This window comes from Diuraphis noxia, unplaced genomic scaffold, assembly GCF_037042655.1.
Source record: "Diuraphis noxia isolate RWA-SAM2 unplaced genomic scaffold, SU_Dnox_SAM2 contig0002, whole genome shotgun sequence".
Classification (NCBI taxonomy): Eukaryota; Metazoa; Arthropoda; class Insecta; order Hemiptera; family Aphididae; genus Diuraphis; species Diuraphis noxia.
Window position 1 is genome coordinate 8,247,528 of NW_028301712.1, and position 18,957 is coordinate 8,266,484.

Genomic DNA, 18,957 nt, shown 5'->3' on the forward strand with positions numbered 1-18,957 from the left:
GATAATTTGTTTATAAATCAAATATTTATGAACAGTATAATATATATATAATATATTTATTTTTAAAAAAAATAGATAAAATAGAACCTGAGTTTGTTGTAAGAGAAATATTAATTTTCTCACCTATTATTTTTCTTGTAAAAAGAAACATATAAATCATGTTATTATTTATTATACTCCAAAAAAAGATTTTAAAAAAAACAGTAATATGTACATACAATTATGTTACTTGTGAAAAAAAATAAATATATTTGATGATGTTTAAATATGATGAGTTTAGTTTACTTCAGATACCAATAAATTATTTTGATCAGAGACTTTCAGCTTGTGATACAACTCAGGAAAAAGTTAAAGGTAACTACGTCATATTATGAAGAAAAAAATATATACTTAGCTAAAAATGTTTAATATTTAAATATTTATTATTTCTATTAACCTCGTTTATGGATATTATATTGTGTAACAATTTTAATCGAAGAGTCTGTATTTAAGCCCGTTCGTAACATTGTTAATAATTATTGTACTATGTAATTTACAGTTTTATTATAAAACTTCGAAGTCCATTCGATGTTCCAATCAATAGTCTTCATTGTGTTATCGATAATCGAATCAGCTCTTTGTAAATAACCTGACGATTTACTAATAAATGATTGGATCTGTAACAAAAAAAACATATCAATGAAACTTAAAAAATAAAACTAGTAATTTTTATTACCTCATCTAATTCTTCTTTAGTTTTCATTTGCTTTCCTATAATTTGCACGTAAGTACCCACAGTAGCGCCTGAAAATTGGTGGCTAAAATTTTACAAATTAAAATGATTAATATAAACTTTCAACTTAATATTATTGTATTACTAAACTTTTAACGATAACTTACAAATCATATATATTTGAAATATTATGATACAAAAAGTCTTTTGCTATAGAAAATCCAACGTCATTGGTCGCTATGGCATTGAACACTGATGCAGAGTTTTTCTCGGAAATAATTGAATTATCAATTGACCAATTCAAATATCTAACACAAAAATAATATTTCACTGTGCTGTCTATATCACGCTAATATGATTTTAATACCTGTTTAGTAACCAAGTTTCTGAACTACATCCTAATGCTAAGAGTATATCATATTTTTGAAGCTCCAAATTGGAACGCTGATAACGTTCCCATAAAAAGTTCCATTCGTCTGCACCTCCGTATTTTATCGCTTGACAGTAAATAACTGGTCTCAGTTCTCTCGGCAATCTAATTGGGATTACAGTTTGTATTTAGTTCAATTAAACATTGATTTAACTCACATATTATCATTATCTGGATCCGTAATTTTCATCCATTTTCTAAACAAGACCAGAGATTGTTCGGTACAGTTCTTTATTTGGTAATAACAGGCATTCATAGTCAATAGCTTTTTAAAACTTATTTTTTCAAAACTGTTATCGTCATGTTCACCTGTCATGTCTAGGAATTTCCCGTACACAGGCGACAACAAACGTTGTGTATAGTTCTGAAACCACGTTAATTTAAATTACAATAATACAATAAGTAAATACAACAGATTCATGTTCAAAATATTATAATAAAAATTAATATGGAATTTGGGACTTAAAAAAATATTGATTAACTGTATTGCACGAGTACAGCAAATCGTTATTGGATTACTGTTAACCATATAAAAAATTCGTTATTAGTTATGTAGTGTACTAAATTAAGAAAATTAGTTTTGCATATTTTTGATTCTTCCATCTGAAAATTAATCTTCTTAATGTATAAATATACAACGTAAAAGTGGAGTTACAGAAAGAACTTGAGCACTGAAAAATGTACAAAGGTGGTGTGTCAATTCAAAACTCGTAGTAATGACTTCAATATTCAATTCATATCGATCTGAAAATTTTAATTAATACTAATTTTTAGGAGTTGACTAAACGCCTAAAAATGAGCTTACAATTGAAATCGTTATATCAATACTCATTTCCAGAAATTACCCAGATAATTAAATGATTCCGGATTGAGCAAAATAGCAGTATCTTGGTTTGCTCACGGTGACTTGTCAGGTCTAAGAAACCATATCTCTATTCTTACTCTAAACTGTGACACGGTACGCAGCGGCAGCCAGTACAAAGTACAGGCACCGTTGCGACCGGTCTACGACTTAATCAACCACCACCACGGGTGACAACGACGCGGCACCGTCAACTCTCCCTCCACGCCGCAAAGGCTAGGCGGGACGGGAAGACAAGTCGCGCCGGACGAGTACCGGCCGCCGCGGATCGTCAACTCGTTCACCGACCGTCGTACCGACAACCGAAACACGGACAAGAAAAACGAAACACCGACTCGTGTGCGCTTGACAACGACACTTAGTGTTATACCGTTTTCTTTTTGTTCATCCAAGTGATTATCGAATAAACGTGGCCTAGCCACATTTCACCGTACCGTTAGTGTTAAGTTCTTGGGTGTTCCCACACCACACCACTATTACCTTACCACACCTGACCGGCCGACGCTTCACCACCTCTCGCCAGCATCGCCGTGTCAACTGTATGTCATTAATGATTTTTAACTTATATTCAGTTGTGTTATTTATGGATATATTAATAGATTATTGATTAAATGCACAAACTTTTATAGTTAATAATGAAATAAAAATTGCCTTTAAACTTACTTGGAATATTTCTTGGTTTGGAGTCCTTTTCATAAATTCATTTATCTGATTCAAACCCTTAAATGCAGCAACCCACGGTACATATTCGATTTCATGTTTAAGATATTTCAAAAGTTGAAACGTGATTTCATAGTCAATATCACCAGATTGTGAAAAGCTAAATGAATCATCTATCAGCTGTACTCGGTTTAACTTGTGTATAGTTGTGTATTTTTTCGGATCGTTCAACGTAGAAATGATACCCATCCAGTTTCGTGTATCATATAAGACTCTGAATAAACCTAAAACAAAAAATATGAAAATTATAGATTTTAATTATTTGTCAAGAGTCTAAAACGATTTGATTCAATAAAAGTCCATAATATGAGACCTACCAGCCATCTGCATGTTATAAATGACCCACTCGATGTCTTTAGACAGTGATTTGGTGAGGTTGTTGTTTTCACAATTCAACCACGACTCAGCTTTTGTCTGGTTAAAATTAGCTTCCTTAGAAGTAGTCATAGTGATTGGTATCCACCAACATCTTTTATCTTCGGTATTCTTTGATTTGATCGTCAGAAACCGTTAATACGTGTATGATAAAATATTCAAATATCTTTTTATTAATAAACATATTATAATAAGAAAGCCAATTATTATTGTTCGTGAGTCTACCTGTGATAAAGTAACCGTATCTTTGGAATAATCCCGGACAACTTTCAATACGGGATAACCGGCTTGCAACGTCCATTTGTCCATTATTTGTTTCACGGAGAGATTTATGTCCAAAGTTCCTTGGCGTTGAGCTTCCTCTGTCAATGAACTCCATAGATCGTCATGATCGGCATTGGAAAACTTATATTTTTTTATGTAATTCCTAATACCTTGTTTGAACGTATTTTCACCAAGGAACATGTTTATCATGTGCAATAAAAATGAGACCTTATTGTACGATTGTATGTCCATAACCTGTGATATTTCATAGGGATATCCGACAATATCCACCAATAAGACGTTAGACGATTGAAGCGAATTCAAAAAGTTTTGAACGGTTTGGAATTGGAAATAATTCCATTCTGGGTACAACTATATAATATGAAATAATAATAGCATATTAATATGATCACGTTTTTGCAAAATAAATTAAAAATTAAACTATGTGACGGTAATTAAACTTACAAAGTCCACTCCAAATGCTGAAAAGTACATGGCAAATCCTTCATTCAACCAATAGTCAGTCCACCATTTCATGGTAACGAGATCACCGAGCCATTGGTGAGCAAGATTTTGAGTAATAATTTCGGCTACTCTAAGTACATCATAAATTGTAGCCACATTCAAATCAATTAACAGTACAGTCTCTCTAAATAAAGACAATTTTTTTTAGTTACAATAACAAAATAGATTTTTTCTCTTTTTATGATTGTGAGTATAATCAGTATTTTTTTTTGTTTACAGATTTTGCCAAAAAACTACTTTTGATAAATTTAAATCATGTAACGAGACAAAACGGAGTGCCTTATGTAAGTGGCGCACTCCCGTGTCTCGATACTGTACCAATATCAATATGCTACGACACCACCGCGCGCTCTCGTGCACATCACGTGGAATAAAACGGCCGTGAGCGTACGGTAGGTTTGTGAGGCGCAACATAGAGGGCGCAGCCAAGCAACTGGCTACAGAAAAGGCCGCGACCCGCCGGAAAACGCATTTCCCCAAGAAACCCGGACATCTGGCAACAAACGGTTTTCAGATTCGGCATCAGCGCCCTTCTATCTATCAGCTTGCAACTACCAAGTAGCCGAAAGTATCGCTGACTTGCCGAACACGCGGAAACCAAAACATCACTGCTGCAAACGGAATGAATACATACAACAGCATAAGTACAGGCCGTTGAGTGCGGTGAACTAATGAGCCGGACGGTATTCAACTCGTGATAGACACGGGAGTGCCACAGGCTAGTGTTCTCAACCACTAGTCTCGAACAAGAGATCATTGCCATCCATTCAGTGGACTTCCGGAGAGGAGTCACAACCACCACCGACACACCGAGGATCGGGACAGTGAGACTACCCACAAGGAACCACTACCAACACCGAGGATCAGGACAGTAAACTACCTGAGAGGAGTCACCACCGTCCAAAGGAGTGTAACCACTCTACACACGTCGACAGACGGGATTTATACGCCACCAAGTACCACGGCGCACACTTTGTTGCAACGTCGGGAACCGTTCAACCAAAACTACCGAAGACAACCGTGAGTTTTATGCAAATCCCGTATATCTAATTTCAATGTAAACTCTTTGAGTATAAATATATATATGTTCAACACATTGTAAACTAATAAATGTAATATTTGTACTTGAAAATAAAGTTAATGAATTGAATTGTACAACCCAACAATATTAAAATTCGTTACAATCACCAAAAGTTTTTACTGAATGTCTTATTATTTTTGTTTTATAAATTATTTTTTACCAATAAATTTATTCAAAATATGATTTTGTACAATTTATTTAAATTCACTGATAGTGAAAATATTATGTATGTGGCTTATTATAATATATTATATTGTACAATATATTATATTGTACAATATTTATAAAACATATTATCTTTATTAGTCTTCACAATAAAGTATTACTAAAATCTATAAATTAAATTATTTTGTGGCAGATTAATATGGGAACGTATTTTATAGTAGTTTTAAGCGGAAAGATCGATTTTGGAGGAAAAAACGATATCCCCGTCTTTAGGTAGGTAAACAAAAGTTTACACAATATCAGTAATAAATAATAATAACCAATTCTATGACATCTATACTTTCATTGTATTGAAGTTTAAACGGGAAATAAATAATTATTAATTAGTATCGACCTCAGCAATTATGTTTGATTGCGGTGTGGAGTCTCAGCAAATGTTATGGTTAATACGGAAACGAAGTTAAGGCATGACAGTACTGAATAATATTATATACTATGTATAAAATGTTACAGTTAAAACCCGAAATCTGTCGAACCTAATATTAGCTAGACAATACTAACTTTTCCAATTCAAACTAGAAAATATTATTAAACTCAAGTTTAAATTATTTTAATGAAAAAACTAGTTATAACATAAATGTAGGTGTTAAAAATAATAACATATGTAACTAAAGAAAGAATTCTATAAAAACTTTAATGCAGGTATTCATTATCATCTTATAATTTACCAAATAAAATAATAAATTATAATGCGACTACTATCAGTAAAAATTATTTCGATCTAAGTTTATTTATCGAACAACCAAAACCAGTTTTAGTGTTCCAGACAATAATATTTCCCTCCGCGACAGTAAAAACAACACGGAGTTAAAAGATGTATGACAGTTAGGACGATACGAATAGCACACACAAAAACGATCGGGTTGCCTAAAAGGACTGGCTTCATGGCTTCATCACTAGTTTGCAGCGATGTTGCATTATCAGCCACACGTAATGATATGGCAAAAGGGTAGAGGTGGTAGAAAATCCTAAAACTCTTGTCATCCTATGTGCTCTCAAATATCAATAAACAGAAAAAGGCTGCCAAAGGCGGTTTGAACAGTTCAATACGGTATATAATACCTATATATAAAAATATTATATAAAATAATTTGACACACTCGAAATTATGAAAAAAAGTAATTTTTGGTTACTTCACCTACATTTCACGACAAATATTTCTGCTCAAAACAATAGAATATCAAATATGATTATATTTCAATGATCAATATTGTTAGAATATATTTATTTAAATTATCTGCATGGTCGATTTTACCCAATACTCATTACATATTGATAAATTAATTATTTTTAAAGGTTATCTATATGAAAATACATCGTAGTTCAGATTTCCTGATTACGTAATAACCAAATGGCGACGATATTTATTAAAGAGTTGTTATTTTAGAATCCATCAGCCTACAGTCAGTTAGAAACGTGAAATAACGTCGTGAATATGAATCCTAAAATAGAACTAGAAATTCGATTCACTGCAAAAATACGTTTTACTATAATTATTGTATAATAAAATATCACATAATAAGCACTGCTAAAAATAAAAATGTTGACGTATTTCAATATTATATTATTATATACTTATAATTCAGCATTGATATTAATTTACAAATGTTAATTGTACATACCTATATGTAATGAGACCACAATTCTCCATAGAAAAGGCAAAAAAATCGGGTATGACCACCATGTCTTGTTTGGACAACGGAAATTTTTTGTTGAAATAGTCCTCATAGTATTTCAACACCTTTGGTCCCAAGTCGTTGGCAAGTCCTGTTTGATTGGCCGCATCTTTTCTAGCTATTACACGAAATTCCACTCCTTTGTCTTTACTATCGGCTTTAAAGTATGCGAAATCTGACACCATGTATGCTACTAAATAAGTAGACATCGGTACAGATTCATTGAATTCATCGAAAACATAATCTGGCTTCGAAGGTCTACAACATGAAATTACCACATTTATCAGAATGTTATTCAACAATATATTTTTTTACGATCAACAGTATTCTTTCAACTTTATAATCCTGTATCAATTAGACTTACAATGGCGTTTCGTTCATAAATTTCATATTACTAATCGAAGTCAATCCTTTTTTGTGACCCAATCTTATTTTGAAGGTTGCTTTAAGAGCAGGCTCGTCAAAACAGGGAAAAGCACTTCGTGCGTACATTGGTTTAAATTGTGTTACCGCTAGCCATCTGGGACATAATAATATATGTGGGTGGTGTGAACGGAAGAAAATCATAAAAAAAAAATGTTTATTCTATAATATGTTATGTGTGCTTTGCACTTCATCAATAAAATAATAATGTACCTTGTTTGATTGCTCTCCTTGTCCACATAACTACTCTTATAGTAACCTACTAAATTGTCGGTGATGTTTCCAGTAAATGGTATGGTCAGCACATATTTTTCACCCTGCTTAAATTGTACGGTTGACTTGACGAACATAAGACCATTCCCCTGATCAAATAAAACATTATCCACCGGGATGACATTTTTACCACCGTTGGAAACAACAACACTTTTGCTATTGATGTACAAACTGCTTGAATGCAGTATTATGGTGTCGGTAACTTCTATGCAACTCATCTAAATACATTAATAATTATAAGTGAAGTTAGAATAAATTATTGTTATTTTTGTAGTTTTAGTAAAATTAATGTAAGATGTTGTTGTTGGTGGCTGTAGTAAGAAAATTCAACTCTGAAATACCCGACAAAAAGTATAGTTTTTCTAAAATATTCAAATAAATTTCAAAGAATTTACAACATTTTAACCTGTATATGATATCTTATAAGATATTATTTAAAATTAGAAAAGTTTTCTACAAAAATGTGTATGTTTTGTTTTTATTTTAAAATGTCATATATTTCTAAACACTGCCTTTTCTGAAAATGTTGAATAATCATTTGTTAATGTGACTTGTATCACGGATTGTTACTCACGTAAATATCAACCGCTCCTTCAAACCAAAATATATCTTCCAAGTACGTGGTCACGTTCAGCTGATAGCTGGCGGGCTTAAAATTATTTGGCAATTTGTAGTCCAAACTTTCTTGTGAATTAACAACCGATCCCATGAGGGATAACGCGATGATAAATGTCATTTTAAAGCACATGAACTCCATTCTAAACAGATTTTAAACAAGCAAAATATAAATAGGTAATATAATTAGGGTTGGGGGTTGTCTGGCCGAAAATCTAGTGGCCGAAGGTTTTGTGATCGAAAAGTCATCTGGTCGAACACATTTTTTATCGAAAAATATAATATCGAAAACTCAAATGGTCGAAATGTTATATAATCGAAATATTTTATGGTCGAAAAATATATATTTTGAGTTAAATATTTAAAAAAAAAAACAAAAGTAAATAATTAAAAATGAACTAAAATAGGTTGTAAAGTCACAGAATTTTGAAACTTTTTATTAGAATATTACATAATATCATTATTATAATCTTATAATATGTCCAAGTCCTTTTATTACATAACTCATAGTATTTTCCATAATCTCTATTATTATGCATGCGCTCATTAAATATTATAATGAAAAAAGAACAACACTGTTATGTAATACTAGTCCCCTGACCTCCCCCACATGCAGTGTCCATCGCAACGACGTTGCTGTCGGGCGCTCCGCCGTTGCTGTCGGGCGTCCTGGTCACAGCTGCTGGCGCAGCTAACCTACGGACAGGGCAACCTGTTTGCCCCACTTTTTACATTATACGAAAGTTCGCGACGCGACGACACTGACCACCTTTCTACCCAAGAACATCAAGACGCCGGAACGGCCCACGACCAGCCACCGACGTCTACTGCGGCACTTGTTTTCTGTTCTTTCGCCAGCATCGATGACACGTCTTTTTATACTCGTTTTTTCTGCTCAACGTCTTTTGACTCTCGAAAAACGTCTCCCGGACTTGCAATTATTATTTTTTGTTTTCACCATCAACGGAATACCGCCATGAAGCGATGTCATAGGCCCGTGGCAGGCGAAGCCATCTCAAACATCATCGACTCAGTACAAACAGTCGTCATCAAGTATTATTTTTCCCCCAACATTCCCCTTTTTTCATTTTGATTATGTATCACCCTAGTTTCTTTTTTATATACTCAGATTTTCCTCAGAGGTGCCCCGGTAACCGACATGCGGAGCCGTGGGTCGTTTCCTTTATTACAAATAATATGTTATAGATATGTCATACTGACGTATTATAAATCTCACATATGTGTTCGGTAACCGTTCGTCGGAGCCGTAACGTTAATATTCATTTTTATTTCCTTCCTTATACACTTGCCATGTGCCGAAATATTATCCATTTTATATTTATCGTATTTCTTTGATTATATTTCTTATGCACTTGCCATGTGCCAAACTATATTAAATTGTTCCTGACATTGCCATACACCAACTTTATATTTTAAATAATTTATAAGGAAAACGACAGCGCCATTATTATTATTTATTTAATTTATTTTTTGAATATTGTATAAAAATACACTCGTATGATTACCCTAAACTTACTATACTCCGACACTCCGTACCAAATAAAAGTGCACCGGGCGGCCACAGGCAAAACCGGTTTTGTTACGTAAATTTGGTGCGCTCTTATTTGGTACAAGGTATAGTCTCATTATTTCTTTATTAAATTAACTTGTTTTCTTTCCCCACATAAATCATTTCATTGCTCCATGCGTGTATCAAAGCCTGTGAGTTCCACCGACTTGGCCCTCGGGTCTCACGCGGTGTGGCTCACAGGTCACGAGGAAAGTGTTCCCCTTTCCTCGTGGGTAGTTTTTGTGACATAAAAATCACAAACTCTCACAAGGTATTATATTATGTAAAAAAAAAAGTTGTAGTAAAATATTAAAATAATTTGTAGGTATATATACTAGTATTACTTATAAGTATTTGTATAAATGCATCTAAAATCAAATCAATTTTTTCGGATTTGGTCATCGCTTTGTTTGTTTCATTTATTAAGATATTTATGTTCATCCAAAACTCTCCTACAGATTCACTAGATTTTAATTTTCTGTTTTTTAATTTATATTTTAGAATTTTTGATCTTCCGTATGAGGCAAAGTTTTCCTTAAATTTAAGCATTATTTTTTCAAAAGATAATTTTGTTCCAGAATCCATAATTTTAAGTAGTTTATATGCCGATCCTTTTAAATATAGTGGTAAGTATATTAATTTAGTTTCTTCTTCCCATCTATTTGCATTTGCCATCAACTCAAAATTTTCAAAAAACTCCAGTACACATTCATCCTGTGTGCCGTTAAATATACCAGGAGAAAAATAATGATTGCCTGCCATATTATATTTATTATTGTTTTACTAATATTTAATTTCGGTAACCTAACTTCTTAACTCTAACTTTATTAATAGTTTAATGAATCGTTTTATGTAATAAGATGTTAATAAACGAAATATTTTTAATTTTTAATTTTTATATATAAGCAAATTATAAAAAAAGAAAATTTTTATTTTTTAAAATAAAATTCACGGCTTTCAATGGCCACAAACCCGTATTTTTCTTTTACATATAAAATGATTAATTTAATAACTACGTTAATAACACACTGATATATAAACCGGACCGAATCCAAGATTTTTGATAACTTATAAGTTGTGAAATTATAGTGTTTTTTAAGGCCCTATAAACCACCCACGATTCAAGGGGAGCACTTGAGAAGTGACCTGCGAGCTGCACCGCGTGTTGACCCGAAGGCCAAGTCGGTGGAACTTGCAGGTTTTAGCACACGCATCAACAAATTAATGCTGAAGATTTATATAAAAATAAAAGGGAAAATAATATTTTAAATAATAAGAGAGAGCGAGTTAGAGTAATCATTGGGTTTTATTTTACATGGGCACAAATGCAATAAATAATAATTTTTTTTAAATAATATGGTATGGCAATTTTATTACAAAATAAATATAATAAATGAATAATATTTGGCACATGGCAATTACAAGGAAACGAAATGGATAAAAATACGAATAACAATGCTACGGCTCCGACGAGCGGTTATCGAGCACATAATGATCGTCATACGTCGGTATAAAGGAAACGACCCACGGTTCCGCATGACGGTTACCGGGGCACCTCTTGGGAAAATCTGGAGTGTAAAAAAAAGAAACGATGGTGATACATAATCAAAATGAAAAAGGGGGAATGTTGGAGGGAAAATAACACTTGACGACGACTGTTTGTACTGAGCTGATGATGTTGGAAGTGGCTTCGCCCTCCACGGGCCTATGACGTCGCCTCAGACCATCATGGTGGTATTCCACCGATGGTGAGAACAAAAAGTAAAAATCGCAAGTCCGGGAGACATTTTGCGAGAGTCGATGGCGTTGAGAAGAAGAAGAACGAAAAAATAGATCTATCGTCGATAGTGGTGAAAAACAGAATGAAAAAATAGATCTGTCGTCGATGGTGGTGAAAAACATTTAATCATTTGTCATAATTATAGATAGAATAATAATTGAAAAATGTGAACTGTGAGTAGCAACGGGTTAATAACTAGTAATAGCAATAATATAATTCCTCATTATAAACATAATCGATGAGACATCCATAACGAAGTATGTCTTCAATCGACCATTGGAAAAACCACTTATATTAGCCAGAATATTTAATTCGTTGAACCCAGTTGCGTAGTTACGAGTGGGGGGGGGGGGGGGTTGTAAGGGGTTTCCACGTCAAAACAAAATGTTTTTTTTTATTGGTTATAATTTTAAATAATAGTTATACTAAATAATACTACTACTACTACTCATAAGCGCTACAGGCCACAATGACCCTTGGCTTTCAAAACCATTCGTCTCCACTCGTCTCGATCTTTAGCGATACTTTTCCAGTTCCGTATACCCATCTGCTGTAAGTCCTTCTTTACTTCGTCTATCCATCTATTCCTTGGTCGTCCTTGTCTTCTGGTTCCTTCCATTCTTGCCAACATTATGCGTTTTGGAATTCTTTCCTCGTCCATTCTTTCCACATGACCTAACCATCTTATCCTGCCTGATTATAAATTTTACTATATTTTCGTTTTCTAAAATTTGCTCTATTTCAATGTTATTCCGTATCCTCCATCTTCCCTCCTCATTCACTGCTCCTTGTATTTTTCTTATTATTTTCCTTTCAAATATCTTTAGCCTGTTGGAGTCTTCTTTTGACAATGTCCAAGTTTCAGCTCCATTACAGACTACAGGTCGGATAAGTGTTTTGTATAGCTTCATCTTAGTAGTTTTCGATTGCAGTTTTGATTATAGGAGTGTGATATTAGCAAAGTATGCACGATTGCCGGACATAATTCTTTTTTTTATCTCCTCTGACATATTATTCCTGTTATTAAGGGATGATCCAAGATACACAAAATCTTTTACGCCTTCAAAACTATATTGACCAATTGTAATGTTCTGCACTCTGTGGCGTGCCTCCACAGCTGATAATCTCATATACTTGGTCTTCTCTTCATTAATTTTTAAACCCTATATAAATAATACTAGTACAAATTAATATAACGTTCAGCACGCCGACGCCGGTCGATAATATATACGATATTAGTATATTACGATCTGTCGACCGACACAATATTTCATTTTTCCAAATCTGAAGGTGGAACAAATGGCCAGAAACTTGGTGCTTAGGTCGCTAGTCGCAACCATCGAGATAAAGAATAAATATTCTTCATGAATTTCTTTATTCTTTATCTCGATTCTCGATGGTCGCAACTCGCAATTGATATGACATGCCGATAAAGCGAGCGCGCTGCGTTCGCTCCCCTACCAGCACTAGAGCATCAGTCTAGCGTCAGTCTACGTCTGTACCACGATTTAAGATGGTACTATCTTAAATCGTGGTCTGTGCGTCGAAATGGTGAAAGCACGCGATCGACCATTAAGCCACTTTAAACAACAAAATAAATGATGTTGTGAAATAAAAGAAAAAACATATTCGTTAAATGTCAAATAAATGTTCGCTTTTTATACAGTCCTATTCGCTACAGTTATAAATAAATGTATTACCTAATTGAAAACACGCTATAGAAACATTTACTAAACACGATAAACTAAATTATCATGTTAAAAAGTGTAATAGATACCGATAATTTTTTAAAAACGAGAAATAATCCAAGCATATCTATTGAAAACTGACTAAATATTTTACCTATAATTGAAGTTGTTATTTTATGTGGTCGTCAAGAGCTTGCAATACGAAACAAAATAAAAATTACGTTTAGTTTAACTAATAACTTGTAAATTTAATCAAATATATTTTTGACCCCCCCCCCCCCTCTCCCCCAAGGAAAAAATCGTATGTACGCAGCTGGTTGAACCAGACGGATTTTTGTAAATGCAAATATTATTATTATTTATAACTATAGTCACTAGGTATGTGTAGTGTAAACATAGAACAACATAGAATTATAGAAGCGACAGTTGAGCAGCTGATTGTATGTTTATTATTATTTCTTTATTAGATAATTGTTATTTCGAGAGAATGGTATACGTAACAAATAACAGTAATTACTAATTATACGTATTGCAATAATCAATGCTGGGCAAGTTAATGATTTTTTTTAACTTAACTTAACTTCAATTGATAAGTTAAGTTAATAATGAAAAAAAAAATTGATTGACTGTATCCTTTTATAACTCTATTTAATATTTATATTTCACTCTAGAGTCTGGGTTAATTTATATTTTAGTTTAAATGTATGTACTTACTTTATTGTTTAACCTTAACAATTCAAAAATAAATAACTCAAACATTTAAAAATAAGGAATAAAAAACTAGTATTTTTCTGCTGGTTTATTCAAAGTATTTATTAAATTTCAATAATAGTCATTTCAAAATTTTATCTGCCATTGAACCCTTTTTTTTGTTGAGCAACTGTCCTCCAGTACTAAAGAGCCGCTCAACGTGTACAAATAAAGGGACGGCAGTATTGTATTTTATATAATGTACTAGATTTTATAAATAGATTTGGTAAATCTAAAGGAGATTTAATATTTTTATTAGTGTAGTAATATTATTATATTATTATTACTATAATTACTATTATCACTATTATTATCATTTCAATTATTATTATTTAGTAGTATAATAATTTGGTGACTGGAGGCGCCACAGTCGATTCACTTAATCGACTGAGCACGACACCAACTGACCAACCAATTATTAATATGTATTAACTATGCCTGTGATGTACAAGTGTACAACTGTTGTTCCTTTTTTAAAAATTAATAAACGTGTGTTAATAATGTGAGTGTAATCCTGTCAATGGTTAATTGACAATTGTTATTGTTTTATTGATCCTGACATATTGTACATGGTGGTCTGGAGAGACCTCACCACATTAGACAAATAATTGTCAACAAGAAGTTTTAGAAATTATTACTATATTATGAACTATGAATATACAATATTGTACAAATGTATATAATACACCACTGTTTATAGGTAGGTAGGTATTTTTGTAATAAAATTGTCACAATACATGATAATCGACAATCATAAAAATTACAAAATAATATATTAATAAATATTAAGTAATAATAATAATAATAATTAATGAGTACCTTTAGATTGATAAGCTGCGCCGCGCCAATTTTCCTTTGGCGCGTGACACAAAGACCGACAATTGTTGTCATAGGCGGCACTCGGTAGAAACTTATGTGGGTGCAAACGTTTATGGTAATAAACTAATAACATTCACAAATCCATAGGGAAGTTGCCCCCCAGTACCCCCTAATATATAACTATTGCTACAACAAATGTAGATAGAAAAAAATTTCTTTATTAATAACTATTAATTGGGTCTCTGTATTTCAAATATGTACATGAATATGTTAAAATATTATTAAAAAACAATTTTTTATTTTGACAAACAATATGATCTATTTTGAACCATATCGCTATTTAGTGACGAATTAGCTTCCTGCATTATTTAATTATTATTATTATTATTTTAACATTTAATCACGGACTTAGATTTGTTAATTATTAATTGAGTAATCAGATATAAAATAATGAAATGATCCATGGTTATTCTTTATTATCAAAATTACATTATATCAGTATAATTGTTAACAATAAAATAATTAAAATATTTTTTACTGTTGTGATTGTCTATGTGTAGGTGCAAAATGATACTTTTGCCCCCTCAGAAAAATTGTCGTGGGTGCAACTGCACACTCATGCCCCCCCCTAGATTCCGCCTATGATTGTTGTTGTGAAGCAACGCGTGGCGCAACACCGATCGAACGGCATGACAACTTACTGTACCATGCTATACCGCAATGACAATTAAAATCCGTTTATTCGATGAGCTTTAAAAATCGGGTCCATTTCTACGCTCCCCTCCCTCCCACTGATTCGGAATTTTGGAATTCTGTTTGCGCAGATCGTTTGTACACAAATGTGCATGATTTCAGGTCATTTTTGCATAACAAGTGTGTCAGAACTCAGAAAGGAAGTACAACTACAAGTGTTGGAAAAGATAACCTATATTTTTGTCTAGATTAAAGATAATCTTTCAGTTATCTAGATGAAATAAAACAATAAAAGATAATTCTTTAAAATAGTATATAAATATAACATAATATGGTTGAACTAGAATTTGTATTAGAAATGTTTTTAATGTAGTAATTTAAATTGTAAAATGCATATAAATGTACCTATATACAATTTCATTCTTAAAATATTGTCGTAAAGAACTATTTTACTTGATATTATAATATAATTTATAAGAGATTATAGCATATTTTATAGAGAGTACTGAGTAGGGACTGGTTATTGCCAAGGCTGGGCATTAACGATTAAATAAGTTAAAAGTTAGGTTAATTTTAACTTATTAACTTAGGTAACTTACTAGTTCGCTGTTTTAATTAACTTAACTTATTTTTATCTACTACGTTAACTTAAAATCAACTTTTTTAATATCACCAATTTAGTTAATTTTTAATTTTCGTTTTATCTAGAATATATTTTAGTCTATAATGGTTCGTCGATTTAAAATTCGTGGAATATTAGAAAATATTATTGGAAAAAAAAGAAGATATTTTCGTAATTAATTTTATAAATAACAAATAATATGTTATACTAATTAAGGATGTACTTATAAAATAATAAATAATAATTTATAATATAGAGATAACATTGAAACAATGTGATATTAAGTCGCCCGTATGATCGTATATTATTATATAAGATATATCAATAGCTACGAGCTCACAAAGTTACGTTAAATAATACCAGTTTAAATTACATTATGTATTACTCATTAAATTAAATTTATTACATTATAATATGTAATGTTAACACTAGGACCAAATGTTTATATGTGAATAACTATTAGGAAAATAGTTTTAAGCACAAGTGTTATTTCGTGATTTACTACCAAAATTTGTAATTTATTTGTAATTTTAACATTGTTATATTGAAACATTGTAACACTGTTGATTTATTTAATTCAATGCTATTAATTAAAACAATGTTTAATAATAATAATTAAATAAACAACACATTCAATATAAAAATGTACAATATATTATTATAGGTATATTTAACCAGGCTCTATTATTTGTATTGTTAGAAGTGAAATGAAAAAGCAATGTGTTACATATATGTATGTATAAATGTATAATAATATTTAACAATGCAATCAAATCAAACTACAAAAATCAGGAAATGCTCATATTTTCTAGTGGCTGGCATATTTTGTAATAATTTTTGTTATTAGCCCCCTCTTACTATATTACTTAGTAAGTAGGTATATTGTTAAAGAGTGTCATACAAAAATATATACACTAGTGTACACTTTGCATTTAATGATAGTGATATAGCCGATATTATTAACAATATTCACGATTTTCCCATTGACGAAAATTTAGTTGAACCGCGTATTCCATGGCAACGCCGTGAAATGTCAGCCTTTACTTATGATAAACAAATAGATTATAAAAATGATTCTCACGTTATCATAGGAAATATGAATTTAATATGTAATTATTGTCATGCATTAAAATGGTCCAAAGAGCCTACAGGTTTTTACTGTTCAGGAGAAAAAGTTGTTTTGGAAGATATTGCTGATCCACCTGAACGATTAAAAAGTCTCTTAAATTTTTCTCATGAAAATTCAAAGAATTTTTTGGATATGATACATATTTATAATTCGGCTTTCCAAATGAGGTCTTTAGTGCAACGGAAATAAAATATGGACATTTTATACCAACATTTAAAGTTCAAGGGCAAGTATATCATTTGGCTGGTTCTTTATTACCCACCGGTACAGAAGAACCAAAGTTTTTACAGATATATTTTATGGGTGACTCGGAGAATGAAGCGAAAAGGCGTTTGTCTATTTCTCCCAATACAGATAACAAATAATATATGATTTGTAATATATGTTGCATAGAAATAATTCGTACATTCGTAGTTTTAAGAGTGCAATCGATTTGATGCCGTCCAATCCAATTTAAGATTGTTATTAGGGCTGACAGAAAACCACAAACAGAACATCGTGTTCGATATAATACTCCTCAAACTAATGAAGTAACCATATTAATTGTCGGACAAGAATTTTTTAAAAGATATATTATATTAAGATCTAGAGATAATATATTAACACGCGTAAGTGAAATTCATCGTTCGTACGATGCGTTACAGCTAGTATCATTTAATGTTTTGTTATGGCCAGAATGGTTATTCTATTGATGTTTCGCAAGTTAATCCAATTACAAAAATTCCTCTTAATAAAACTGTTTCCGCCATGGACTTTTACTCTTATAGACTCCAAATCAGAGAAAATTCTAATATTATACTTAAATACGGAAAACTTTTGAATCGATATATTGTTGACATGTACGCGAAAATTGAAACTGAATGGCTTCAATATCTAAGAGCAAATCAAATTAGATTACGAACTGAACTTTACACTGACCTTCAAGATGCGATGCAAGCTGACGGAAACCCAGATCAACCCAGATCTCAGCCAGAGAGTGATTTTACCATCTTCATTTGTTGGTGGTCCACGCTACATGCAGAAACGTAAACAAGATGTCATACTTACGTACGAAATTATGGACGCCCAGATATTTTTATACGATGACGTGCAATCCTCAATGGCCGGATATTTAATCATGTTTATTTCCTAATCAAAAACCAGCTGACCGGAATGATATTATCGCTCGCGTTTTCAATTTGAAAGTGAAAAAACTTATAGATTTAATTACAAAAGAAAAAATATATGGTGGAGTTAGGTGTCATATACAGGGTGATTTTTTTATCATGAACCAGTTAATATCTCGGTAAGTATTAGGAATTTTAAAATAATTTTTTTTTTAAACTTTCTAGGTTTTACTATTTTACACTGTGTTACAATTTTCATAATTTTAACTACCTCCCTTATTAGATAAAACACTATCAACTTTAGATTTTCAAATGGTAATACCTATTTTTAATAACGAAAATCTATAAACATACTGAAAAAAATAATTTTAACGTTTACAGAATTTTATTTGAGTAATTAGTTTGCGACTTATTAATGCTTAAATATTCGTTCAATTTGCTGCTACTGGGCAATTTTACAAACCCAACAGTAAAAACCAGAAGTCAAAATGAAATTTTATCTCAATTTAACAATACCCATAACGGTCATTATCGATAATAACAAGATAGATAAACAATACCAATAAAAAAAAAAAAAAAAAAAAAAGGTGTCTTATCATCACTCCCACCCGAACGCCAA

General features: G+C 31.8%; 1 protein-coding gene across 2 annotated transcripts; it reads right to left on the reverse strand.

The window, feature by feature from the left end:
- Positions 1 to 387: 387 nt before the first annotated feature.
- LOC107163973 (aminopeptidase N-like) lies at positions 388 to 18,173 on the reverse strand. 2 transcript variants are annotated; one of them, XM_089220536.1, is made up of 14 exons: positions 18,151 to 18,173; positions 8,141 to 8,324; positions 7,507 to 7,784; positions 7,235 to 7,390; positions 6,817 to 7,128; positions 3,829 to 4,012; positions 3,325 to 3,735; positions 3,042 to 3,210; positions 2,668 to 2,948; positions 1,301 to 1,506; positions 1,080 to 1,247; positions 880 to 1,020; positions 716 to 797; positions 388 to 656 (listed from the first exon to the last, which is right to left on the reverse strand). In XM_089220536.1, exons 2-14 carry the CDS (start codon positions 8,321 to 8,323, stop codon positions 516 to 518), a joined length of 2,712 nt encoding a protein of 903 aa, XP_089076662.1. In that variant the 5' UTR covers position 8,324; positions 18,151 to 18,173; the 3' UTR covers positions 388 to 515. The 2 variants fall into 2 exon arrangements, with proteins under 2 accessions (XP_089076662.1, XP_015367111.2); XM_015511625.2 differs by lacking the exon at positions 18,151 to 18,173 and adding an exon at positions 13,374 to 13,458.
- Between the last annotated feature and the right edge of the window lie 784 nt (positions 18,174 to 18,957).

What these genes read in the sequence shown, in the direction of transcription:
- LOC107163973 (XM_089220536.1), bottom strand. Translation starts at nt 8,323, where the DNA reads ATGGAGTTCATGTGCTTTAAAATGACATTTATCATCGCGTTATCCCTC. An exon ending in CAAACCAAGAAATATTCCAA is followed by an intron (nt 1,507 to 2,667) that starts GTAAGTTTAAAG and finishes ACGTGGTTTCAG; the next exon opens with AACTATACACAACGTTTGTT. An exon ending in GATCCAGATAATGATAATAT is followed by an intron (nt 1,248 to 1,300) that starts GTGAGTTAAATC and finishes AATCCCAATTAG; the next exon opens with ATTGCCGAGAGAACTGAGAC.